This window comes from Cololabis saira, chromosome 19 (assembly GCF_033807715.1).
Source record: "Cololabis saira isolate AMF1-May2022 chromosome 19, fColSai1.1, whole genome shotgun sequence".
Taxonomy (NCBI): Eukaryota; Metazoa; Chordata; class Actinopteri; order Beloniformes; family Belonidae; genus Cololabis; species Cololabis saira.
This window is the reverse complement of record NC_084605.1, coordinates 39,618,536-39,645,670: the sequence shown is the minus strand read 5'-3', so window position 1 is coordinate 39,645,670 and position 27,135 is coordinate 39,618,536. Positions and strand designations below refer to the sequence as shown.

Below are 27,135 nucleotides of genomic sequence, written 5' to 3'. Positions count from 1 at the left end.
TTACAGATTACCAGCTTTGTCTTTTATTGAAAAATATAGCAGTTATTTCAAAAGAAAGGAAAGTGAAGGCGGTAAATATATTAATATACTGTAAAACAAGAAAATGGAAGAGAAAACGGTACATACTTGGCATAACACTACAGCCACTGAATAGAAAAAAAAAGAAAGAAAGGGAGAAAGCATTCTACAGCCGAACACTGAGCCAGTCATTTCTTCGCAGTCCTTATCTTCTCTTTGCAACTCACCCAGCATTTGCTGTCAGGGAATGGAAAACTTTTAAGCAGACCTTGGGCAGGCAGTGCTTTCAAATTCTTTAGCACAGTTTGTTTTGGCCTACTTAGGAGTTTCCCACAGAGAGAGACACGACAAATGCCAGGACATTTACGAGGACGTATTTCAGCGCAATTTAAGACACATTTTCATATTTCGGTAATTACTTCAAATTTTAACCCCAAACCTTTCAGATTCACATACGCTAGACCTCTGAATCACTAATGTGTCGCTCCGTCCCAGAGCCGCCGCCGCTCCTCCGTGTTTCACAGTAACAAACTCACCCCCGAGGAAGATTGTTCACTGGAATTGTTCAGGGCACCAATTACATTTCCATCGCTCGGTTAAATCCTCAGTAACAGGAGTGTTAAAGGGTTGTCTTTTTCTTATTTTATTTTCTAAAAAAAAAAGACTTTCTTAGGGACTAAGATGAGGAGCTAAATGTACCCCAACAATCCAAAGATCTTCCACAACCGTTCACGAGAAGACATTTGGCAGAAATTTGGCCCATATACATTAAAATATGAAAGAGGTTTGACTTGAAGTAAAAAACATCTGCACAGAAGTAAGAAACAAACATAATCCATAACAATCAATCCCAATAGTTAACAATCAATCCCAATAGTTCTGTTCAGAGTCTGGTGAACATGCTGGTGGCCTCTTCAGATGCATCATCCTGCTGCACATGCATCAGTAAAAAGTAACCTGGGAAACACAAAACAGCCCAAAACAACACACATGAGACGGGTTTCCACTAGCGGGGGGTCCGGGGTACGACCCACCAGGCTGGGAGTGGAACGGGACACGTCTGCACCCACTGGTCCAGGACCAGGTAGGATCCACTGGCTGGGCACATTAACTCTCCAGGCCACTGGGTGGCAGCAGCGCACCACTTTTGTTGTTCGCCCACCACTAATAAAAGTAGAAGACAAACTAAAAAGATGAGATGAACATTAAAGAAGAAATACTGGTTGCAGTATTTCTGTTTTCTACTAGGACCGGTAGCATCTTGGTGGGCGACTAATAAGCTGATTATGTTTTCAACCGGTCAGTGATTGTTTCCATGTGACTCACCGTAACGCTACGAGAGACGACACGTGTTTATCAGAACTACAGTACAACAACAAAGCAACACTCCCCTCTGAGCAATAAAGATCTGTTTGTCCGTCACATCCATGTGTTTTGATGAATGTTTGTGCTGAAGTATCCGACCTAAGTCTGAGGCTTGTAGAGCTTCCTGAAAATCCTCGTTGTGTAGTTCAAGATAATGAAGACAAGCTGGTGGACGAGACCCAGTAAAACTCATGTGGACCCCCCACTAATGGAAACCCTGCTCTTATTGGAGATGATTGGAAAATGGTGTCACGTTGTTTTGGCCAGTGAAGCAAACTGTGAGTCCTCTGCTTCATGAGATACAGACGGACCTAAGCGTATCATCAGACTACTCGTTACACCTGAGCAACCGTGTGAAAAAGAACCCATCGCTTTCCCTTTTCAGTACAACTCCTAGAATATATACGGTATTTATAAAGTTTCTTGCTAAAACTCTGTCTCTGCATCAGCCCTAAAAACACCAGCCCGGCTCTGTTACTTTAAACGCATACTTGGCACTTTCCTTCACGTAGCTTAACTTCTTGAAGCCAGGTCTTTGTTTCAAGACAAGACAAAACTTGATTCCAAATGGCACAGCATCCCGGTTCTGTGTACCCATCCTGGATCCGAGCCACGGGGGGGAATTCAAAAAGCTCCCATTGGCAAAATGTAGCAACAGGTTCTCTCATCAAAGACAAGTCATCCTCTCTTGAATTTATAACTGAAAAGTAAGCTAGTGATTAAGCTTGTAGTTTAAAGCAGACTAAACACATAAAAGCCAGAGAGAGAGAGAGAGAAAAAGCCCAGCAGTCTGTTAATGTTGCAGTTCCAGCTGGCTGGGGGCCAGTAATCTAACACATTTAATGAAAAGACTGGGAAAGGCCACACGTTCTGTTGATTTAATCATCTGTTACTACTACCTGATCTCAGGTGCACGGAGGAGGTGAATATGCACCTCGTTCTCAGTACTCTACTAAGCAGCTGTGCTCTAATAACACTTGCACATGTTTCTGCATCCTTTCCCTGTCCTTCAACACCAGCCTGGGCACGCTTTGCCTCATCTCACTGTATCCTGGCAGTGAAAATCGTTTTAACCGTTGCGACCCCCTTCAAAACATCCGTCCACCACTTGCTAACATCAAATAATGAGGAAGGACAGGTTCAGAACACATTTCTGGTCTCAGACAAAACTTTTGTCATGTTTGAAAGAAAACACACAAGGCAGGAAATGCATACAAAGACCTCCATAATTCACAGTTTTCAGCAGGAGTGATGCAAATTACACAATTTTAATGTCTTCCTAAACTGAGAACTTATGTGCCGAACTTCTCTGCAGAGAAGAGGAATTTCTCTGTAGTACCGTTAAATCAGTTTTTGAGATGACATATCAGAATATATCCCAATCTAATCTTTTAAGACCTCACAGTTCACATTAAAACTGTCCCTTTTGACAACAAATCAATAAATACCATAGCTGAATGTGAATTTTAAGCATACAGATCTTCTCGAAAGAGTGGCAAAAATAATGAAATACCCAACTCAGATATAATAGGTGACTACAGACCAACGTCCGGATACTGTATGTACATACAATAATGTAAAATTAGCATAAATCACCCTTCAACTCAGACATGGATTCAAAAACATAAATCTGTTTAGTGTCTATGCAGAAAACAGTGCCACCGGCTCCACAATCATTCCCCACCACTTGGGTTTAGTCCCAAGTTCCATTTCCCAACATTCCTCAGAACCTGACAACACTTCACATGATCCAACCTCACGGTCACCTTTCACTTCTTCTTAAAAACAAGTGCTGACTTCTTCTTCTTCTTCTTCTGGAAAGAGTTTCATCGTGGAAGTCAATATTATTCCAAACTTGTGAAATAACCAAAAAATAATGTGCTCAGAGTTGTAATGCTGCAAAGATTGCATCAACCAACCCAAACATTTCAAGCAAGCTACTTTAGAGCTAGTCTCGTTCAGAGCTCACGACTCCTTTCTACAGCACAGTGATAAAGGTTTGAAAGAGTTTATTCATGATGTGGATCAAAGAGTTCTAGTATTAAACTTATCTATAATAAGTGGACACCTCCCGTGGCCCTGACTGCAACCCGCTCTCCTGATTCTCCAGATTGGCATTTGCCCCAAGATCTGGTTTTCTTTTATTTCCCCCGTAAGACTGTTTGTGTTCTCTGCTCCGTCTACACTCTGATCTCATCGTCATCGTCATCCATGAAGGTGAAATCTCTGTCTTCTTCCCCGCGCGGTGAGCTGTACTTGGCACTGTCCGTGTCTCCGTCGTGCAGGTGGTACTGGGGTTTATCCGAGCCCGAGCTGGACACGGAGCAGCTGTCCGTGTTGTGGTGGTTGTTCCTGGAGCGGAGCTCCGGGGTGTAGGGGTCCACCAGGGCCTGGTGCTGGTACATGGTGCGAGGCGGCCTAGCCGGAGCCCGTTCCTCGGCATCGTCGTCGTCGATGTGGGGAATGTGCGAGGGGGAGGCGTGGCCCTCGCTGCTCTTGCCTTCCTCGAAGCCGAGGTCGTCCTCCTCCCAGCCTTTCTTTTCCATCACGCTCAGAATGTCCCCGAGCATGGAGGGCCCCAAGTCAATGTGGAAGGACATTATGGACTCTGCGTGCTTCATCCCGCCTCCTTTAGGCATGGATGGAGGCAAATCTGTGAGTTCGCCAAAGTTCCGTTCGTCAAACTCCACATCCAGAGTGGCCATTGCGGCTGCTCCGTTTAACGGCCGGCCGCCGGTCTCCGCCAGCGTCTTCATGGGGCTGGAGGAGACGCTCTTCGGGAGTTGGCAGCCTCGATCAGAACTCTCGTCGTTTAGATAAGGCATGGATATGGCGTTTTTCACAAACTGAGAGGAGCCGGCCGAAGGCGCCGTTGTGTTGTAGTCGTACTTGTCCGCTCGGTTTACCGAGTGAGACCGCTTGCTGCTCCTGAAGGTGCGGGAAAGCAGGCCTGGTTTGGGACCCGGTGAGCCCTGTTTTGTGTCCGGTTCCCTTGGGGGTTCTCCCGATCGCGTGCTCAGAAAGGAAGTGTCCCCAAAGGCGTCGCCCCCTCGGCCGACGTGCATGGTGTGGCGGAAGTCGCCCAGCGGAGCGCTGATCATCTCCACCGTGAGGTCGGCCCGAGACCTCCGCTTGGACTGGTTGGAGTTGTTCACCAGCTGCTTGAGAATAGGCATGATGGCAGGAGGGTCTTAATCCCGATCCACAGATACAAATCAAAGTAGGCTTTTTAAATGCTGATGAGAGTTCCTTCCAAAGATCTTTGGCAGTTGTGTGAGTTTTTATGGGAAAAAGTATAATTCCAGTTGTTTAATTTCCGAAGCCATTCCAGTCCTTGGGCCCAGGATTCATCTTGAGAATGAATCAGCCTGAAAGGAGGAAGGACAATAGAGAGTGTTAAAACCAAAATCAAACACTGCTTCACAACTTATCAAACAATATGGAAACATTCCTTCAACAATAACACACCATCCTGATCCAAAGAGCCTTGTCTATTCATTTCTCATCACTCTTTATCACATGATTCCCCCTCTACTGATCTCTAGTAACAGTGGAAACTTTTACTGCTAAGGATATACTTGAGAGGTTCTAAAATAGCAAAAGCTTTTACAGGCTAAAGTCGGAGAGGTTGTTATACATTAGTGAAAGGGGCTTTATGGTACAAAGTTCATAGCACCATCACCGTATTTCAATCCAACAAAAGGACCACCATTCAAGTCTGCAACGTTAAAAGAAGTTCTCGTTCATGTGAGGGTTCGTCCAACACATTTTGAGTTCTTTCCATCCTGCGTCCCCTGCAGTGCCTTCTGTTGCTGCCGTGCTTTAGTTCCCAATTAGGCCCCTGACTGTTATGTAACCAGAAAGACATTGGATACTGGGAAGCAGAGCCGTTTAAGCTGGCAAGAATAAAAGGGAAAAAGAAAGAAAAAAATGAAAGTGGAGCAGTATTCCTTCAGTATGGTTTGACTTACAGCACAACCCAGTAAGTCCAGATCAACTACTTCTGTTGTCACCCTCCTATCACAGAGAGATAAAATATTTCCCCCCGCCAGCCTTGTGTAATTCCTCTCGCTTTGTCTGTTTGGTCTTTGGCCTTTAAGATGACATTTGAGCGCCAGCAACATATTTTGTTTGTCTCTTTTAATTTGCGTTTCACTCGGAACAGATTCATGAGCAGGACCCTTTTCCCGCGTCTACCAGCTGTGGTGAATGGCCAAGTGACGAATTAAAATTTTCTCTTAAAAAGGAGGTTTTCTGACATGTCGGTTTATTCCTTGATTTTCTCTGATCATCTTTGACATTAAAAGACCAAACTAAGTCAAGCCTTGAAACACAAGCTTTAATAGAAAAAAAAAAGAGAGAGGGAGGGAGGGAGGAGTGGAGAAGGGGTTTAAACACCCACTCGTGTGCAAGCGAGAGTCCAGCGGCTCCTTGTGTTTGAGAAATTAACAGGGGCTTCAATTGTTTTAGCCAGACAGTGATACCATCATTCACAGAGTTTTCATGAAGCCCACACTCGGAGCTTGCTTGCGTATCTTCCCCATGAATGAACGGGAGCTTGGCTCAACAATATTCCAAAGAAACGTCACCCAGGGAATGATTTGCATTTCTGACAAGAACTCATTCAACTGGAAAGCAACTCTAATGCGACAGGGAAAAGGAAGGGGTTTGATGGATGATACAAAGTCAGTGTTGTTCTGGTTTTACCCTCCTTTCTCTTAAATGATAGATCATCCCAAAAGGACAGAACTCTATCCATTGCTCTGGTTTCATCTTCCATTTTCAACCACTTCATTCTGGCTTCCTCTGTCGTTCTGGTGCTCATAGGAAAGAAACACTGTCCTCACAAAACACATCACTACTTCCAACTTGACATTTTTGTTTTAAAGCACAAAACTGACTCACTATACTATTACATGACCTCAGTGGAAGATGACGCACAGACAGGCCTTGAATGCCGTGTAAACAGTGTGGAGATGCAGCAACAAGCCCCGCTGACTAGGTTGTTTTTGGTATAAACTGCTATACTGTCAAAGTCTGTGTCTAAGAAAACTGCAACCGCCGTCATGAACTCATGCGTGCCCAGCGAGCATGGACGGACGTGGGATTCTGTTTGTGGTGACGTAATGTGGATAGAGATCTTCTGCAACACTTAGCTGAAAAGCTAGTGTGTATGCGGAACAATTTTGTTTTAAAATGGCATTTTGGTACTGATTTCCCCAGAGTGTTCAGGTGACAGGAGGCTTTTGCTGGTCGTATGCAGGAACTGGTCTCTAGTGCCAGTTTTCTGCAGAAAGCTGCATCCTCATGCTTTCTGTTGGATTTGTGTTTTAAGTCGTGTAAGTGTTGAGCTGCAAGTGTATATTGTATCATTCTTTGTCTGATTAATAAATAGTTTGAATGATTTCTTCGTCTTTTGCACTCAGATGTGGGGGGGCAGATGAAGTGCATGTTACAGCAAACAAATATTACCTTAGAGCGTTGTGGTTGTGGTTAAATTGATGAAATACGACCCGCCGCTGGGATAAAGCCTTCATTTCTAAACGCATTGTGCAGTAGCCAATTAGTTACTGCAGCATAAATGGTTGCTGAATGTGTGACTGACCACCAAAGACAAGTCATCAACCAATGTTCCTCCCCGCTGTCCAGAGTTTTGTATTTCTCTATGGCAACATCAGAGCAGGGTGCTGGCCACCAATTGGACTTCCTGTCTCTAAGCCGGCTGGAGAGGGAAAGAGAAAGATTTCATCCCCTACAAAGAGAGATCAGCTTATTTGCTTTATCCCTGCCCGGTGGCCACATGCGGAGGAATAAGACAACCTCCACTGTGCCATAGCTGAAAAGGAATGCTTTTGATGCGCCATATCCCAGGAAGACATTCAAACTCTGCAGAAAAGATGTCACTCGCTTCTCAAATATCAGAAAAGGTGCAAAGCTCACACCTGGGGTTGGAAGTGTCCCACCTACGGCCACCGCTTGATGCTTGACGAGGAGTGGTTTGAAAAACCCCCAGGATCGTTAAGATCCCATCATTGTGGCCTTGACAAAAGATGAAGCATAGCCTGGCCCCAGTCCTGTCATAGCCAGCTTTAGCTTTTCAACGGCCCATAAAAGACGGGCCACCAGTGTCCATGTCAGGGCCGCGATACTGTTACAAAGCAACATTCCAGAAAGAGCCAAAGTGTTCGGTATTGTTCAAGTGCACATTAGGAGCATGAAAACAAGTGACAAAAAGTTAATTTACTTGACATTATGATGTTTTTTCTAACCATTACATATACTAAAGTAATTACTGTGCACTTGTGAACAGTGAATGCGTGGATGAGGGTTGATGGGTTGTTCTTCCAGAAGAATAAACCATGAAGTGATTTCATGCAACTATGTCATCTTCCTGAAGGGTTGACATTTTTATTTTTTTTTGGAATGCAACACCAAGCACGATACGTGAACTTCCCACTCTGAGCTCTTTCACCAAACATTTTAAATCAAGGCTATTGGAGGAACAACACTGTAATCACAACCAGGCTTAAACTGGTGTAGTTTGTCTTAATGTTCTTTATCTGTTTTAATTTGTACGTACTAGGGTAATGTGCAATGCAACACACACTTTGTACGTCACACAACTTCGATATTCTCAGTACCATAATATTACCATCGCTGGTATTTCATTATTGTAATATGCATTTTTTGCTCAAGTCACTTTAGATACAATCCATACTGCTTTTAAATGCTGTTAAATCTATTTTGCTACGATGTATGTTTGATGTTTGTTCCCTTGTTTGATTGTATTGTTTGACTGAATTGTTGTCATGTTTTCTGTGGGGACTGCGGGAGGAAACCAGCATTTCTGCTAAAATCTGGTGTATTTACACTGATTAGTGTTCATTAATATGCATTGTCCCGTCTAAATAAACTTTGATTTGATTTTTCTCCCACCCACACCAAACTGTTTTGGAGGGGCAAACGTACCAGAGTGGTATAAATGAGTAAGTGATGCATAACTGAAGCCCAAGTTTCTCATTTTAAAACAAAGTCGCATTAACATGGACACAGGCTGTCAAAATGACAAATATCTTCTTAAATTAGCCACTTAATTTAGAAACTAAGACGCACATTATTTTATAAACACGTCTTCTCAGCAGTTGACTGATGTTAAATACAGCAACCCACTCTTGCATGCGCTGGGGAGGCAGTTTGAGTCCCTGTGAAGCTGAACGGCCTTTACAGTCTGTCTGATAGGAGAATTATTTACAGGCCTCAGCACAAGCGTTTCATAATATATCAAACATGACTTAAGAATTAAAACTTTAAACAGAAGGAGACAGCTCATGCTCATCAGAGATTCAAGTGCCAGGCTTGAAAAAGTTTAGTCCTTAACTTTTTTGGTTTTGCCACATTGCAGAAAAAAGTTATTTGGATTTTCTAAGATGTATTTGGTCTCAGATTGTCTTTGTTTCATGGTTAGTTGCACAAACTAGAGGGATGGCCTATAAATTAAACAATATTCCCATTATATGATGTTCCTTTCACTGCTCAATGATTCCTAATATTCATACTTTTTTTCCTCATGTGGCCACATTTTCGATCACAAAAGCGACATATTAAATTAGGATACATTGATTATTCTGTCCAAACAATTATACAATACAACTGAGTAACTCAAATTAACTTAGTAAACTAAAAGAATCTCTGAGTGGAAGATTGCCAAAGTAAACAGAGGTCAATAACAACAACACGGGACTGCTGCTAGTTTTTCGGTCCTTGTGCCTCTAATGTTTATTTTGCGTTTCATTTCATTTACTTTTCACTAAACGCAGTCTAGACATCTAAACGCTGTCACAGTTCGGCATTAGTTCAGTGGTTCCAGTTTGACCTGTGACCTTTAGTCATGCCTGCAGTCAAACTCCGGCTCTGTGTTCACAGATGACTGCAAAGATACCGATGCGGAAGCAACAGCACTAAAACTTCACTGGGTATCTGTATCTATCCAGCCATCCATTTTCCATACCTGCTACATCCTGTTTAAGCAGCGGGGAAACACCCTAGGACATGTCGCCGGTCTAACATCGGGCAGAACATGTTTATGTTAGAATTTATCACTTTACAACAGGGGTGTTCAACCAGGGGTCTGCCACCCCTAGGGGGGCCACGGAGGTACTGCAGGGGGTCCTCCAACTTCAAAAGAAATAAAGGCCATTTTAACCAAAATAATTTGTGAGTTAAAAAAATAAAACAATAATATATATATATATATATATATATATATATATATATATATATATATATATATATATAATAATCTACTTTTGACAATAACCATTTAGTCTACATAAATGATTCCCCTGACGTGAGTCATGTGACTAATGTCAACTTTAGAGCGTAAAAACGAGCTAGTTAGCTGTTTAAGAAAAGAAAATTCATTGTGAAATTGACTTGGCTATTTCATATTTAACGCTAGTTAGACCTGATGGATAAATGATTGACAATAACGAAGCCTAAAGCTGGAGATTGTAACGTTCCAGCTCGGCCCAACGCTATTCCTTCCACGTCTGACGAGGCCAAAGTTTCATCAACCGTAAACACGTGAAGCTAATAACCCAGTCAGGAATTGGTTAATAAGGTGATAGAAGCAGAATTAAACACATTCAAAAGTTATTCTAAGCCAGGCTTAAGGTTGAAGACCCCTGCTTTACAAAGATCTGATAATATCATCCAGTTTGTCTTATATGAGAAATGTTGCCTTGGCGATGGTGCCAGCTGGGGACAAAGCCTTTATGTAACCGAGCACTCACGGTGCCATGTGACTCCAAGTGGTGACAGAGCCATGAATGATTAAGGGCTTCGTATGTCGCCAGCAGACTGATGCGGCCAGAATGACATCACACAACCAGCAAACTTATCAGCGTTCACTCTCACACTCGTAATCCCACGTATCACAGACTCTCAGCTCGGCCCTGCCAAAGACATACACTCACTGTGCTCGTCTTTAGCTGCCTTTAAATGTTTGAAAATGAGATGGGAACAGAAAAAAAAGAAAAGAGGGGAAAATCGATTACTTATTTACAAAGTGGAAGCCTCGATTCAAAAGCTAGAGTGAGTCAGGGGAAGGATAATTACACAACGGCTCTGGGATCCCAACCACAGGGAACATCTTGATATCTAAAGAATTAAAAAACAAAAAGTCCACAGACTGGACCAGGCAAAAAAAACTATATATTGTGGACAACAGATAAATGTCTTGATCCATGGTGAACATTGAACTGGACAGATGTATAGCTCTGTCTACACTTTAGTGTTTCCTTCTTTGTAAAAGCTTCTTTTGTTCCTGTTGGGTCAAAGCCCAGGACAGGAACATTGCAGTCTCACCATCACCAGTTTCAGTCCAGTTCAACCTTTTGAGAAGCAGTTTGATTTACAACTGGATTATCTGGATGTGCCAATGTGACAGAGGATCGGCGCGGGTCAATTTCTGTTGGATTAAGACGATCCCATGTAAGTTAAAACTACAGATTCAGTCAAACTAATCGGACGGCCCAAGAGATTTTATTTTCTCTTGGGAAAAACACAGCATGGTCGCCAGTGACTGCATCATCATGGTGAACTTTGTCTACAGTCAAAGCACCCTCAAACACCACACTGTTAAGAGTCACCATTTGCCAATAACAGACTCAACCACACAGGCAAAGTAATACTTTGCCAACCTTTGTTAAGCACTGCAACATAGACTTAGATTCACAAATATTACAAAAGATAGAAGCAAATAAAACAAAACATTCTTGGTTTATAATCCGGAATACTAGACTTTGGATTTTCCTCAATTTCAATTTAACAAAACATATTAATCATATTAATAATAAAAGAGGGAAATTATAACTTGCAGTTAACATTTTCTGGTTCGGGCTCGTACGTAACAATAATAAGAGCAATCAGTTCAACCTTGAACTGCTGCAGTTCACGCCTTTGCTCATTTCCATCGTGATTTACTTTGTTACGCAAATGAACACAGCAGTTAGCCAACGCCGTCTCTGCTACGCCTAATCCATTAGCTTAAAGGGGGCGCATGACAATACTGAGTTTGTAACTTTGACAAAGAACATCAGTTAATTTAATTTGCTCTCACTTCGTGCAGCACCCTGCGGATTCCCACGGAGGAGGAGGGCGTGGGTCTGTGCATGTGTGGGTGTGTGCATGTGTGCATGGGTGAGAAGGTCAAAAGCATTCCAATGACAATACTCTGTTTGAAAAAAAAAATATATACAATAACATAAATAATTAAATCAAAAGGTATAATTTAACTGAGTTTTATGAACCACAAGGTTCAAACCAATGGCATGGAAAGTGAAAAATGATAATAAAAATCTGATTAATCTCATTAGAAGCAATATTTAGCAGTCAATCATGGGGCCCTGGGATCCATCTGAAGGAGCTTCTCTTCGACACAAAGCACCAATGACATCATTGTTGCAGACCAGGCCCCTCACGGCACCGACACCCCTGCCGTACCATGTTTAGCACCACAAAAAAACTTTTCAAGACAGGTTTGAAAGAAAATTAACAAGATCCAAATGTTCAACTGTACATGAAAACTGCCCAGTTCCCAACCTGATCTCACAGGACAAGCCTCCCATTAATGCTCCTTGAGCTCCACGCTGCACCCTCACTGACCTAGAACATACCAAAAGGTGCGTTTCGGTCAAGCAAAAGAAGCCTTCAGGAACCTTTGAGGGGTTAAAAGATTCTCCTGTAGCAGGAGAGGTGCTCTGATGGGCCTAAAGAAACAACTGCGGTGGGGGCTCTGGTGATTGTGCATTCTCCAAGCAGGAAATTGTGTTCAGCCCTTCCACATGTACAAAAATCACATTACACAACTCAACACTCTCAGCCCCTCTGGAAATCCTCTTCAAGTTTGATTATTTTAATCCCAAATGCTACCAAAAAAAATAAAGCAAACAAAAATGCAAGAAACATCTCGGTCCCTTCCATGTTTACTAGTTTCTCCTTCATGTCCTTTTATGCTGTTTGCCAACACCAAAAACGGTGGGCGCATTGGTAAGCAGTGTTATTTTTTCAGTCAATGGTTCTTGTGTGCCTTGACATTCAGTGCGTTTACATAGGAAGTTTAATGCCTCTTTAATTCAGAAGTAAAATTAAATCCGATTTAAAATAATAAAAAATTATCATCGGTGCGTCCGAAATGCCATACTAAAAAGTATATACTAAAAAGTATACTTAAATTCGCTTTTGAGTAAATATCAGTAGTGTGCATTAATTCAGACGTACTATTAAGAGCGCACACGGCACTTCCTGCCGTTGGGAGGGGGGGGAGTTGTTACCATGGTAACAGCAGCAGTAGCAGCACCGCTCTGCTCTTTCCCGTTTATTCTGGCCGAAACAATATGACATTATATAATATTATTAAATACGAATATTAATATTATATAATAATATTATTATACTTAATATTATACTTATGACATATACGTATCACTTAGCAACCAAACACCGCTGCATTGCATTGTGGGAAGTTTCTGCTTAGCTACTGTCCATCAATCCACACTAATAAATGTCTCCAGAATGAGTATGGATAGTAGATACTATTGAGTACGTTCTAATGTTTCGGACGCACTAAAAAATCTCGCACACTCATTTTGCATACACATTAGGGTGGAAGTATGCAATTTCGGACGCAGCCCATGTAAACACCTAATTCCGAATGAAAATGGCCATTCCGAATTAAACGTAATTCTGAAGTAAGTGGCTCGTTTATTCCGATTTTAAATCCAAATAGGATAATTCCGCGATCATATATACCAGGGGTGCTCAATACGTTGATCGCGATCTACCAGTCGATCGCAAAGGTATTATTGGTAGATCGCGTGACATTAAAAAAATTGATGTCAACCGTCTTTTGATTGATATACAGGGCAGCCAATCAAATTACATCTGAATTTTGTCTGAGGTCATAGGTCGCTGCGCATGAGCAAACAACTGCGCTAAGTGCTAACTAACTAGCCAGCTTGTCAGCGAGTTACGGCCAGTTTTCAGCCTTTGGTTTTTTTCTAGGGCTGAAACGATTCCTCGAATAATTCGAGTAATTCGATTACAAAAAATGATAGAGGGATTTTCTCTGCCTCGAGGAATCGTTTAATTTCTTTTTTTTTGTTGTTTAATTTCACCAGCTCAAATCCTCGTATTACGCCCGGACTACATTTAATGCGACACAATTCAATTCAATTCAATTTTATTTATATAGCGTCTAATACAACAGATGTTGTCTCTAGACGCTTTCCAGAGATCCAGAACATGAACATAAACATAAACCCCCGAGCAATTATTATATAAACAATGGCAGGTAAAAGCTCCCATAGTGGGAGAAAAACCTTAAGCCAAACAGTGGCAAGGAAAAACTCCCCTTTAGGAGGGAAGAAACCTTGAGCAGGCCCAGGCGCATAAGGGGGGACCCTCCTGCTGAAGGCCAGACTGGGGGAGTCAGGAACGTCAGCAGCACACAGCAGGCAGGTGGAAGCAGCAGCAGGATGACCGGAGGTGGGCAGGGGTGCGTCAGCAGCACACAACAGTCATGTGGAAGCAGCAGCGGGATGACCAGAGGGGGGGGGGGGTGCAGGCAGGCGGAAGCAGCAACAGCAGACATCCACGCTGACGCTGCGCCATACATCCATGCGCTGCGCACGTTAAAGGAGGAAGAAAGAGGCGGCGGGTATGTTTGGTTTTAGTAACATGCCATGCTCAGGCAGTCTGCAATGGCCCAGACGGGAGAGACGTATAGTTCAGTGCTTAACTTTTATTTTTAATCCACGCTATATTCTTCTGGTCCGTTCTCCTATGTTCCCCCTCTAAAGCCAAAATTATTGTTCCACGTTAAATCGATGCAGAGTCTACGCCGCTCCTGCGCTGACGTGCAGTCTCTCCACGGCTACGCCGTAGCCTACGGCGTAGGGTATGCAGCGACGCGCACCATTCTGCGTTGTTGTAACGCGGAACCATAAATCAGCCTTTACCCGGTATATAAACATCTGTTCCCGCTACAGTTTTAACTAAAAGAAAAGGTAGTCAGAAAAAATTTTGTCAGAAAAATAAAAACTTAATAAAGCTAACTGGGTAGTTTTCAATTTTAGGTCCGTAGTCATTCTTGGATAAAACAAGCAGCACTGGTGTCTAATGTGCTCCAATACAGCAGGGCTCATCATTTTATTTTGAACACTGCCAAAACTCTAACTTAAAACTTAACTAGAACTTCAAATTTGCTTGACACAAATGAAAGTTCAATTGAAACACGTGGGAAAAACACCTAACCTTTTAAGTTATGTGTGTTATCAGGTATAATGGCATTTTTAGGTTAGAAAATAAGAACATTTCTTGGTAAGATCCTTAGTTTTTTGAGTGAACATAGTTAATTGTGTTGTGTTGTGCAATATTGGCTCATGCGATATAAAGAATCCTCAATATATTTATAAATAAATATATGTTTTGCATTTTTTGTGGTAGGTGGTAGATCATTTTGACTTGATCATTTTATAAGTAGCTCTCATGCTGAAAAAGTATGAGCACCCCTGATATATACACTCATTCCTCTTTAAATTAATTCCGGTCTTCCTGCGCGGTTCCCTTGCCCGTCTGTCTCCATGACGCTTATATTCTGCGCTGGGCTGGTTTTCCAAACAAAGTTTCAAGATGGCAGCACGCAGTTAACGCTGGTCGTACCAAAGCACGGTCTACTGCCTCCCTCCTCCTCAGCACACGAAAGAAAATCATCCACATGATATCGTCGTGCTGCTGCTTCAAAAATAAAATCAAAACAAATCCAAAAAGTATGCAAATACGTAAAGATGTCCGCCCCCCCTATCCAATCAGAACCTTCCAAACCCCCAGACCTTAAGCAGAATTGGATAAAGCCGATCAAACGTGTTTTCCATGTAAACTTCAATTCAGAATTAGTATTTCCATGTAAACTCGAAGGAAAATAGTTTAATTAGGAATTATTTAATTCGGAATAATTAATTCCCAATTAAAAAACATAATGTGACCGTGGCCATTGTGATGCTGACACAGCGGCTACCGGGGCTGGGGAGGGGGCATAGGTGCCCACCGTCTCCTCGGCCCCTTCAGACCCTGTGTCTTCATTTATGTTTTACTTTTTTTTTATTTATTTATTTTGTTTCACACAAATACAAGGATGAGGAAAAAAAAAACAGAAGAAAAGGAAAGGAAAATGTAAAAAAAACCAAAAAAAAAACAACAACAACAACAAGAAATATGTGTGAGGAGTGGTTAGAAGCCTATATGAAAACCACACAATTACATATTAAATGCACAAACTGAACATTTCCTGTAAAGGAAAAAGTGAAAATCAAATTAAATCCTATTAAATCAAATGATTTAGAGAGCAGAGCATTCTTAAGTTTCTGTTTGTACATGGACCGTGACAAAGATAAATCAATTAAATGTACATAATTGTTCCACATGATAACTGCATGGTATGTAATAGAAAACTGACCACGGGATGTTTTATACAATGGATATTAACTTTCTTAACCTGTCTGGTTGAATAACTATGAACTTGAGAGTTATTAACAAAATAGTATCTAAAACCATCTCTTATGATTCACTCTAAAGACAAATGTACAGATTTGAAGAATGTTGATGTTATCGATAGTCAATAATTGCAATTTAAAGAAGAGAGGCGCACTTGAAACATCAGCTTTGGAAAAAGTTGCTAATCTAACAAAACGTTTGCGCAGCAATAATATTTTCTGCAAATAAGATGGAAAGGTACTTGCCCACACAATATTACAGTATGTTAAATAAGGATAAATCAAAGTATAACGTAAGGAAACATGAAATGCGTACAAAATCTCGTATTTTTCTCAGGATCCCAAGAGATTTAGTGATTCATCTCAATGTAGCACCACACAAGAACCTTTGACTGAAAACATTTGGATTTTTTGCTGTTCGCAATGTAAAGAGAAGAAACACACAAACAATGGTACTTGCATTTAAGAAAATAAATAATTAAGAAAACATACGATTGAGATGAAAAGAAATCCCCCGTCGGACCTTTATATTGGTGTAATATTGCAACAAGACCTGAACCAACTCATCGGTCCAGCAATCGCTTTTTCATGTAATCTCCAACTCCATCAAATGTACTCTAAGCAAAATGTTTCTGGTCCGTTCAGGGCCGTGTTTCACCCTGTGATGTTCCTGATGGGCCGTTACTGCTAATGGAGACACGCACAAAAGGCCCGGGCCCGAAAAATCTACCACGAATGGAAACGTGCCTAAAGAGTAAAGACAATATGAGGAAGGTGTTTTTATGCTCAAATGGTTAACAAAGAACACATCTTGGTAGTTTTTCCCCAGTACAACCAAGGCTAACGACGCAACTCTGTCATTCATTAGCCAGAAAATGGTATTAGTGTTCAGGCTACAATTTCAAATTAGCTATGATTTTACCTCACAAAATAGAATGCATACAAAAGATTAAATATATACTAAATATTTCAAAACTGAAGGCAGTGGGAGACTGTACCATATAAGTATTAATCTTACTTGGACTCGCATCGCGTAGCCGTGGCCTTGGCGTGAGCTTGTTAGCAACATCTGACTTCACTGTGATTTTTATTCGCCTTTCCATGTCCCTCGGAGTTTCCGAGCAAGCAAATCCCACCACATAGATAATAGATGACTAAAGGCTATGAAGCACAAGAACTCAGCCTTGCTTGGCTGAACACACCTGTAAGCATCTGAACAGTGAATCAGGCTAAAATCTCAAATCCGATAGCCTCAAACATGATGACAGGTGACTGGTTTCTGATGTGATCCTCCGTACTGCGCTTACCTGTGTTAGTGTCCGCTCGTATCTGCTTACAACACAGCAAACCAGTCCTCCCTGTTTATCTGCATGTCTACTTTAGGCAAACCCTACATGACAAATGGCAAAAATATCTTCAGAAGAAACTGCCTCAGCACTCATATGGAAACAAACATAGTTTGTACATATTTCACGCAGATATAATTCCATTACTAGCTATGATCTCTGTGAGAACGGATGCAATCTTCAACAAACTGAGTGTTTGGTGCTCCTCTGAACCTTGAATAATCTAAGACGGCTTCGGGATTCCAAACAACTGAGCAATAAAAATATACCAAAATCCACACGACTGTTGCCCAAACACTACAGGCTCTCTGTGTGCAGATGTGTGAGTGTGCTGTGGATTAGCTTCCAAAGCCCAGACCAAAAAACACACAGGAAAGATTAACAACCTTGTTTTCAATGTGAGCAAATAAAACCAGCATGCCTGAGCCTCTGCACTTTGTGTCAGGAGCTTTGGCCGGCCAACGCCACACTGCCATCCATCCATGAGCAAAGCAGCCTTCGAGAGCCCCACCGGCTAACCCTCCAGGTAACTCCAAAATGTACCATCCAAAATTTGTTTTCTTTCTTCTTTTTTTGTGCAGCACGACTTCCAGCCACCACCTGTTCACACCTTGCCCTACATGTGACTTACGCAGAGCGATATTGCTTTTTAATCTTTCCAAATCCTGGTACCCCACGGCGGAGGACAACCAGCAATTCGCTGCGTTTCCATTCGGGCCTGGCCTTTTATAAAACGGTTACTCCTGCATGGCTGGACAAAGCGCTGGGTGGGCTGGCAGGCTGCACTTCAGCCACCAAGGGGACAGAGATTACAACAACCAACCAGATATAGAACCAAGTTTCACGGTGACAGAATAAGCCTTTTTCCCACAACATGTTTGTGCTGATGGGGTGGGGGCAGGGAGGCACTCTCTCCAAGTAGCATTACTTGAAAAGTTATAGGGGGCACAACCTTTCGTATTTGGGTCAATAATACATCTGTTGGGATTTTTGGGGGGGGGGGGGGGGGGTAGCATAGATAGAGCCAGTGAAGAGAAACATCCATAAACGGTCTGTTGAAAGTTTCCCGCAGGATCCAAACACTCCCGCCAGCGCCCTGACAGACGTTCTTTCACCATGTACTGCATGAAATATATCCTAACCCTCATTACGCCAACAGTGGAGGGATTGTACTCGGCTCAGTGTGAGTGTGCTTGTGTGTTTGCACATGAGAGTACTTGAATAATCATCAAAATCCTCCCCATCAGCCCCTGACAAACGGACAGCATTCACCCCTGGTACCAGGGGTCAGGATCTTTTGCCAAGTGGTTGAATAAGCCGTCCAATGGCTGCTCCACAATGAAACAAAGCAGAATTTCTACGCTGGATTGTTCTATAAAATGCCGAGAGGGAATACATAATACTTTGCTGAGGCAAGCATGCCAAAGTCAGTGCTGGCTTGTTTTGTACTGTGGTTAATGAGTTTCATTTGGTGGCCACGATGGCTTGTATTATTCTAAGGACAGACATTTTAACAAGCTGCTTAAAATAAAACCTTGTGGAAACAAAATAGGCTAAATCAATTATTTAAAATGTAGCACAGCGAACAAGAGACATGCTGTATGTCCTCACAAATGTACACAAACTCTGGTAAAGCAGTTTTCTGCAACACGTCAGCTTCTCAACACCTCATGGTGTTTTTATTTATCTATTTATTTATTTTTACACCAGCAGCCTCCCTGCTGAAAGTCAGACAGGCAGCTAAAGTAGCAGGCAGAGAGCCTCGGCTACCAAAATGAGTTAATAAACCCCCATGGTGTTAACTTTAATGACAATGGCGGCCGCCTACAGAACACTGGCAGACAAAAAGAGAACACACAAGCTCTTAAACACAGCCACTTCAACTTGATGAAAGCAATTCACAAGAGCTGACAAGCTGCAAGTCCCACCAGACTGCCGCTTGAGCACAGTTCCTGCATTCATAAAGCACACTGTTAGCATAATTGCGTCCTTCCTTGATTTACTAACGGCCATGATGTCGGCGCTGGTTGCTGTGAGCACGTCTCGTCCAATAAAAACCGAGATTCAATTTGAAGTCAGGCCTTTTATGGCGGCGTGGGACGGAGCAGACGCCAACAAGTAGAGGCCGGCCCTGCAACAGGCCCGGGCCAGGGGGGGGGGGCAAAATGCAGAAGACAACCGTTTTATAGTCACCACTTTTATCTTATCACATAAATTAAATAACCATGTCGTTTGGATGATTTTCCCATAATAACCCATTATTATCCTACAATGGCGCCATGTGATGTCCCAGCCGCCGTCGGGGCAAGCGCCCAATGAGCTAGCGGCTTTGGCCCGTGGGCGAAGGTGGATACATTGCTATAAACTATCAATTTGAATTCATCAATAAAATTGATTCATCACTCTCACTGACATCGACAAAAGTTATGATCATTAAGAATTTAAGTTTAAGGAATGTTTTTAATATAAGAGTTAATGAAAGGCTTCTCCGAAACCTGTAAATCTGTTGGCCAGAGGAGAGAAGATTAAAATCCAGGGAGCTTTTTTTCCAAATCACCACCTGATTATGTCAGGCATGTCTTTGAAGTATTATTAGCTCCATCTCCCAGTGATTCATTTCTGTTCCACTCAGCTTTCAGGAAAACGTTTGACGTGATGCAACGATTTAGCAACCCAGCGACAACCTTCATTTCCTGGGAGCAGAGAGCTTTAAGTTTTAACTCACTGGGACCTGATGTGACATGTGTGCTTTTATCTTTCACGGCTGGAGCAAAGCAGACGCTGTGTTAACATTCTCTAAAAACATTAACTACAGTGATTTAAAAACATATTGACGTACAAGAAGGCAGAGTCAGACATTTGTAATAAAAGCAGAAGGTTTTAACTTTCTAGTAGTTTTTATTTCACGTTTCTCTGAAAATTGAAAAGGTTGTAGTAGGAAGGATCACTGTTTTAAGGTTTTAGAACTATTGAATGGGTTAATCATGGAGGTACACATGACATACTGTATCTGTGAAGTGTGTGTGTAGACAAACATGTTTAAAGTCCACCAACGGCTCCTGTTCCACCGGCCACGCTTGGGTTTACAGGTTATCAGGGAGATTTGGCCTTTGGTCCCAAAAGTCACATAGTTTGTTTTTGAGTTACGGACACTCTTTCTGTCATTTCGGAACAAACAGAGAAGCCACCAGAAAATACAAGAGGAGAGAAAGAACAACCAAATCTTTCTGGCACACCCTAACCGCATGCAATTATGTGAAAACAATATCAGATAAATGCACACACACACACACACACACACACACACACACACACACACACACACACACACACACACACACACACACACACACACACACACACACACACACACACACACACACACACACACACACACACACACACACACACACACACACACACACACACACACACACACACACGTGGAGATGAGGGTGACACCCTCTACCATCAGTGATTCACCTTCACCTAATACAAAAGCACAAAGGCTTTCGATCCTTATCTTTCAAGGTATTGTGAGTTGACTGTAGTTCATTGGCGTACAGGATTTCTGACCTAGTCGTCCTCCGGGAGCTCAGGCAGGAAGATGAGTGAGCCTTTACTCACAAGGAAACCAGCGACGCTCACAGGAACATCACACAGCCCCGATACAATAGTTCATGTGACTGTCCCCATCTCCTGAGCCAGTTTGCCACCATGAATTTGTCATCTATTGGGCTTAGAGGTGACCACAGCTATGCCAACAGTCTTCCTTTGTCTGTCCGGCGAGCTTGAGGGAAGAACCATCTGCTTCTGTGTCCACAGAGAGCCAGGAAACAATGAGAGCTCACTGGACTGTGAAAACGGCCGCGGCCTGCACTGGAGCCGTCAGCCGTACACCACCAGTGACCTCTTCTTCTATTACAACCAAGTTAAACAGCATACACCATCTAAAGAGAGTGAGACATCACTTTACTGACATCTCTCCTCCGCTCAGAGCCGCTGGCGCTACCGTGCCACCAGGCATTAGAAAGTCAAAGCCATGCAAAGACATGACGTGGTGCAGAATACATTTCTACGATGAGACGGTACAATAAGGAGGGATGCGAGGCCGGCAGGTGTGCCACCTGATGACTGATGCTGTTGTTCTGTGGAACTTTACATAGAACTAACGTGAGATCAACCCCCCCAACCCGGCCACGTACAGCCCAACTGGAACCGCCTGCGTCTCAGCTCTGGTAATCATCCAGACTGGTTTAACAACACCAAACAGAGCCGGCGGGGAACCCAAACAATAACAGGTGATGTAAGAATGTGTTGTGTAAGTCTTTGTCTTACACAATGTGATAGTTTGAAATACACAGCTTTTTAGAAATGGTTGAGGTTTGTGCTGTTACGCCTTACAGGAAGCTAATTCCAGTTGAACGGGTTGTTTTTCCCCCACCGTGGTGATGCTACACTGATCAAAACCAAAACAGACACAGATGTAAGCGATCAAGTGTCAGGAATAGGGGTTGTAACAGAAAAAAAGAACAAAATGTCACCCCCGTGCCTTAGAACAGCTATAAATTACAGTTATAATGTGTCAGAGGAGGGTGAAACATCCCTGGGCCAGAACCAGCTCAGGTTTCTCTTAAACAACATAAAAGTCCCTTCTAGTTTGTACATGTAAACCGTGTTCATGCAGGAGTCTTTGCTATTTCCTAGTAGATATGATGATTTCAGCTTTAAGCCTTCAAAACAACCCTATCTTAGAGCTATGTGGTCATATAAAAAAATACATCTTATTACCCACATTCGTCATAATCCCCCATTTTAATCCTATATTCATTGTGGATCTAAATTACTGGGCAAATTAAACCTCTGACAAAAAACTGTTATTTATTTAACAAACATTAAAGCAAAAGAAAGGAAATGCGTGGGCAATACTGAGTACCCCCCCACCCCCTAATTCAATCCCTTTTAGAAACAATAACCTCAAGAAGTCATTCCCCATATGTCTGTTATCACTTTTTCATATAATTGCATCTTCTTTACATTTTTTCAGCCCACTGGGCTCTCTGGACATTCTGCTACGCTCGTGTCTCTTAAGGTCCTACCCTAGCATTTTAATTGGACTGAGGTTGCGGCTTTGAGCAGACTATTCCTCAGCCTCAAATCTTTTATTTATTCATTATTTTGAGATGCAGTTGTGGGTGTATTTCAGGCTATTATCCTGCTGCATGATCACATTTCAACCAAGCTTGTTACATCTAGAATATTCTGCTCCGGGGGAGTTCGTGGTGGACTGGGCGAGTGCAGGGTGACGGTTTGGGCTTTTATTGTGGCTGCAGTCAAACCCCAAATCATGACCACTTCACTGCTGTGCTTGACAGTGGGTCAGACATTCCTTATGAAACGCTGTGTTTGGTCTTAATGTTCAGTGCAGAAACCAAACAACTCCCCTTACACCAGTAGAAAAGAAGCTTTTCTTTCCTGGTAACCTCCAAACAAACAGAACTTGTTCAGACTTCTTCTAATGGTGCTGGCGTAGACATCAGAGCCGGCTCAGACCCTACGCACCCATGACCTTGGGATGAACCTGCAGGCACAGCACACTCCTGGAAACAACTGTGAATGCTGGAAATAACTTTTCAGACTGCACAAAACTCAACTCCAAATTGTTTGCAAATTATTTAAAAACCATTTCCAGAACGGTGTAAACGCTGGCTTATGTGTTGGTGCCTTGAATGGTGGAGAACACCAACCTGCTCTCATCCAGGGCTGGTGATTAGCAGCACCTGGCTGGAACTCGTGCTTTACATCTATGGAAGCAGAAACCAGACAGATATTTTACTTTTTGGTTCTACATTTAGATAACTTTTTTCCATTGTGCCATTATTAAGTTATCGGTCATTGTTCGTCTGGGGCTTTTTTGCCTAATTTTAAGATCCACCGCAATAAGATGGTTTTAACTATGCTAAAAACCCACACTATAAAACATTGTTGTGCGTAACCACATGTAATGAGTGTGGCGGGTATACAAGTGGAAACATCTTTTGTTATAGCAGACTGCAAGCTACAGATTTAGGGAACCACTGGTCCAACTGAAGGCAGGAACTTCCTGTTTTACATTAAGAGGTCATGCTTCTTTTTTTTTTTTAACATAAAATGTAAAAAGCCTAAGGTCACTGATGTGAATCCTGTTTAAAGATCAACTCAAACATCCTCAGCTTGAGCTCTCTCAGAAGTCCACACACCGGCCTGCTTTCTTTGAAGGCGGGGGGAATCCTGTAATTGTCTTAAGACAAAACAACTCTCCTGAGGAAGTATGATTATGAAAACATAATCCTCACTGTTTTCCTGAAAGAAGAAGCAGAAGGAGAAGAAAGAAAGAAAAAAAATCACTTACTAAGTGATAAGTGCTTAGCAAAAACTGGAAGGCTCATCGAGTTTCAGAGCTCTGCAGTTTTGCTCAAATATTATTATTCATTTTAGTCGTGACCAAAAAAAGCATCATGCCATCCTCAAAAATATGTAAGTGGTTAATCATAAAACATTTTTATTTTAGCACACACCAGCAACAAAGTCCCACAGAGGATCAAATGACGAGACAGCCTCCTATCATTACCTGCTGGTTTCCTACTGAGCTGAAACTAAAGCTGCCAAACTATTTACATAGGCATTTCCTGAGGCAGCAACAACAAGAATATGCAATGATATTCAAGTGGTCACACCTGGAGTTAACCATTTATAGTCATTCCTGCATAAAGCAAGTAAATGGCCCTGTGCATAAGTGACATCACTATATAGTTATCAAGGATTCCAAAAACAAGTCAGAGTTTGAAACCAGGATTATCTGGCCAGACATTTTACTAACTTTATGAAAAACTATTGAGTTTATCATGACTTTACAAGTCTGTCTTTCCCCAACCCCCACAGCTTCACAGCCTCCTTCCAATATAAAACTAATGACTTGGACACAGTCAGAGTTGGGAAGGTGGCCAGCGTCCTGGCGACGCAGCAGCACTATCCTCCAGAGCAAACTCCATAGCCTCCGCCGCGGAAAAAAGCACAGTCAGAGATCTCACACACACACACACACGCACACACTCCGCTGTGACGCGACAGATCTTGGAGTGATATCTGCCTGGCAGCTCCACAGAAGCCATCTACGGTGGAGCTGAAACCTCCGGAGTGTGTTCAGTAAAGCAGCAGTGAAAGATGCAGGAAAAGCCAGGATTGTTGGAAGGATGGAGAACGGAGAGAGAGCTCCAATTTCGTCTAAATATAAGTTACAACTTCAGAGTGTATATTAAAGCAGTTATTTTCCAGTTTCTTTTAAATACGGTAGCGTCAGTGAGGGAGTAAATGATTCATGAAAGCATATGACTAATAGTGACCAACTTGAAGGCCGTTGCCAGGGCGTGTTTGTCTATGTTTGTGTGCAGGACGGGTCAGAGGGCAGCGCTTGTGCAAAGACAACACCAATGCAAAGTCCATTAGTCAATGTGTCCTACTATTGTCTGAAGCGACTGTTTAACAAGAATGAGAGGCTGAATACAGGGGATGAGTGGGGAATAATGAAACAGGGGGTTATAAAACAGACCTGCAGACTTTATGGTCAGCGCCGTTAAAGTCAAGCACACACTTTCCTGCTTTCAATTAGAGCAGGATGGATGAGCCCGAGCAGGTACACACACACCCACGCCGGCGTAAACTATCCAGCTCAGCGGGCATGGGGCCCACGAGGGGCAGGCCCAAAATTATAAACAGGGAAAGTCATGAGTGATCCAGGGCGTGGGAGAAATCCCTGGGACGGAGTTGACGTAAAAGAGGGCATTTTGAGCTTTTGGTGAATTCCCAGAGATTTGAAGAGTGATCTCATTGCAGGGTATTAATGTTGCATAACTGAAAATAACTGATGCTGGGTCCTTCGTCTGCCCCGGCTCCGACTAAATCACATTCTGCCCCGTCACTGAAAAGAGTTATCTGAGACTCCAATTTCAAACCGTGACCTACTTTCAACTGTAAGGCATTTGGGAGCTGAATAATTGAGATATAGTGTATTATGCTGCTCCATATGTTACCAAATATGGATCCAAAATGTAAAGTAGGTCACTTTAACTGCTTTTAAATCTTCTTAGTAATCATTTTCACGTGTTTGTTGTAGAAGTGGTTTGTCTCAAAGAAAGATACAGGGTTCCTACACATTTTTCAAGGTCAAATTCAAGCACTTTTCAAGCACTTTCAAGGGTCATTTTCAAAATCTTCAAGCACCTTATCGCTGGGGTCAAATATCTACAGGAATATATGAACTCATAATTATTTTTTCTGCTTTTTATCACAATTATGTACATTGCATTGTGCTGTAAACATCTACCGGTAGTTATGTTTCATCTTACTGGTTTTATTTCTCCTTGTAATAATTAAACTATACAGTCTGATCCCAACTTGGTGAAAGACACAGAGTTATAATTTCCAGCACTTAAACTAAAATGCAAGCACTTTTCAGGCCTTGAAAACACAACATTGAAATTCAAGCACTATTCAAGGATTTCCAGCCCCCGTAGGAACCCTGTATCTGTGAATCTAATCAGGTCAGCAAGACAACACTTTTACACATGGAGATGTTGGAAAGTTGGAATAATACTGGGAAACTTCAAGATTCAAACTGAAGGCCAGGATGGAAATATATCCCTCTAGAAAGTAGTTTTTCTACAGTTCAGTGTAGTTTTCACCAGATGAGGGTCCAGAACAAAGAAGTTTCCCTGAAGTTCAGGAGTGGTTGTCAGATTGTCCCCGGGACGGAGGGGGATGGACGGATCATTCAGGATCCTCTCACTCCAACAGATGCTGACGGTCCAGCAGCACATTTGACATTCAAATGAGATGCAGATTTACCCCCTCACTGGCCTCACTTCACCCCAGCTGCTGCTCGGACCGATACAAGTCTGAAAGCTGCTCACAACACGGTGACCAGAGACAGATGCTGGTCCTGGACCTGGTCCTGGTCCTGGTCCTGGACCTGGTCCCGGTCCTGGTCCTGGTCCTGCTGGACGGACTGAAGGAACCAGAAACTACCGACCCGCGGAGTAACGTTACCTCTCTCTGCTGGTCCGAGTCCCGGGGCGAAGTTCCAGGCTGTATTCCGCTCAACTTGGACGTAAACGAGGGACCCAAGTGCGAGCCGGGAGTTGTAGAAGTAGAAGTGAGTGTGAGGGAGAGGATCAGCAGCAGCGGGACGGTCCTGTCCGTCCTGTCCGTCCTGGTTGTCCCGGCGCTGGTTCGCATCTGTGTGGCGCACAAAGATCCCCCCGCCCCGCAGAGCCCCGCCCCCTCCCCCAGAGCCCCGCCCCCGTCCCACAGAGCCCCGCCTCTTCCACACAGAGCCCCGCCCCCCGGCGGCGCTTTAAAGGCGGCATATCCATGTCTCCTCCGCCTCCCATGGAGCTGCTGCAATACGTCAACGTCGCCGCCATATTGGATGTGGCAAGACTGCGCTGTAAACTAATACAAGTAAATGGACTTATTTTCATAAAGCGCCTTTCTACAAAGAAATTTACGTTTTACGTCTCATTTATTCATTCACACACGCACTAATATACTTGGGAAACAGTTAGGCACCAAATATAATATATTACATTTTCTCAGATGGCAAAAATAAGAACTTTATTGATCCCACATAGGAGTAATTCATGTTATATCAGCCATAGAGAACAAGGTAGTGCCGAAAAACAATATATATCCCCCCTCACAAAAATAAGAAAAATAGAGAAACATATTTTCTCACCAACAAAACAAAAAAAAAAATTCAAATAACAAAATAACATATTTGAACCATTTTTCAGACAATAAAATAACATTTGAACCAT

General features: G+C 42.7%; 1 protein-coding gene across 2 annotated transcripts; it reads right to left on the bottom strand.

Moving 5' to 3' along the window:
- On the bottom strand, positions 1–26,570 carry cdc42ep4b (CDC42 effector protein (Rho GTPase binding) 4b). 2 transcript variants are annotated; one of them, XM_061707701.1, is made up of 2 exons: positions 26,366–26,570; positions 1–4,751 (listed from the first exon to the last, which is right to left on the bottom strand). In XM_061707701.1, the coding sequence occupies exon 2, from the start codon at positions 4,557–4,559 to the stop codon at positions 3,564–3,566; it is 996 nt and encodes a 331-aa protein (XP_061563685.1). In that variant the 5' UTR covers positions 4,560–4,751; positions 26,366–26,570; the 3' UTR covers positions 1–3,563. The 2 variants fall into 2 exon arrangements, with proteins under 2 accessions (XP_061563685.1, XP_061563686.1); XM_061707702.1 differs by lacking the exon at positions 26,366–26,570 and adding an exon at positions 16,428–16,498.
- Between the last annotated feature and the right edge of the window lie 565 nt (positions 26,571–27,135).

Bases quoted from the DNA above. Each gene is read 5' to 3' on its own strand.
- cdc42ep4b (XM_061707701.1), bottom strand. From the start codon at position 4,559: ATGCCTATTCTCAAGCAGCTGGTGAACAACTCCAACCAGTCCAAGCGG.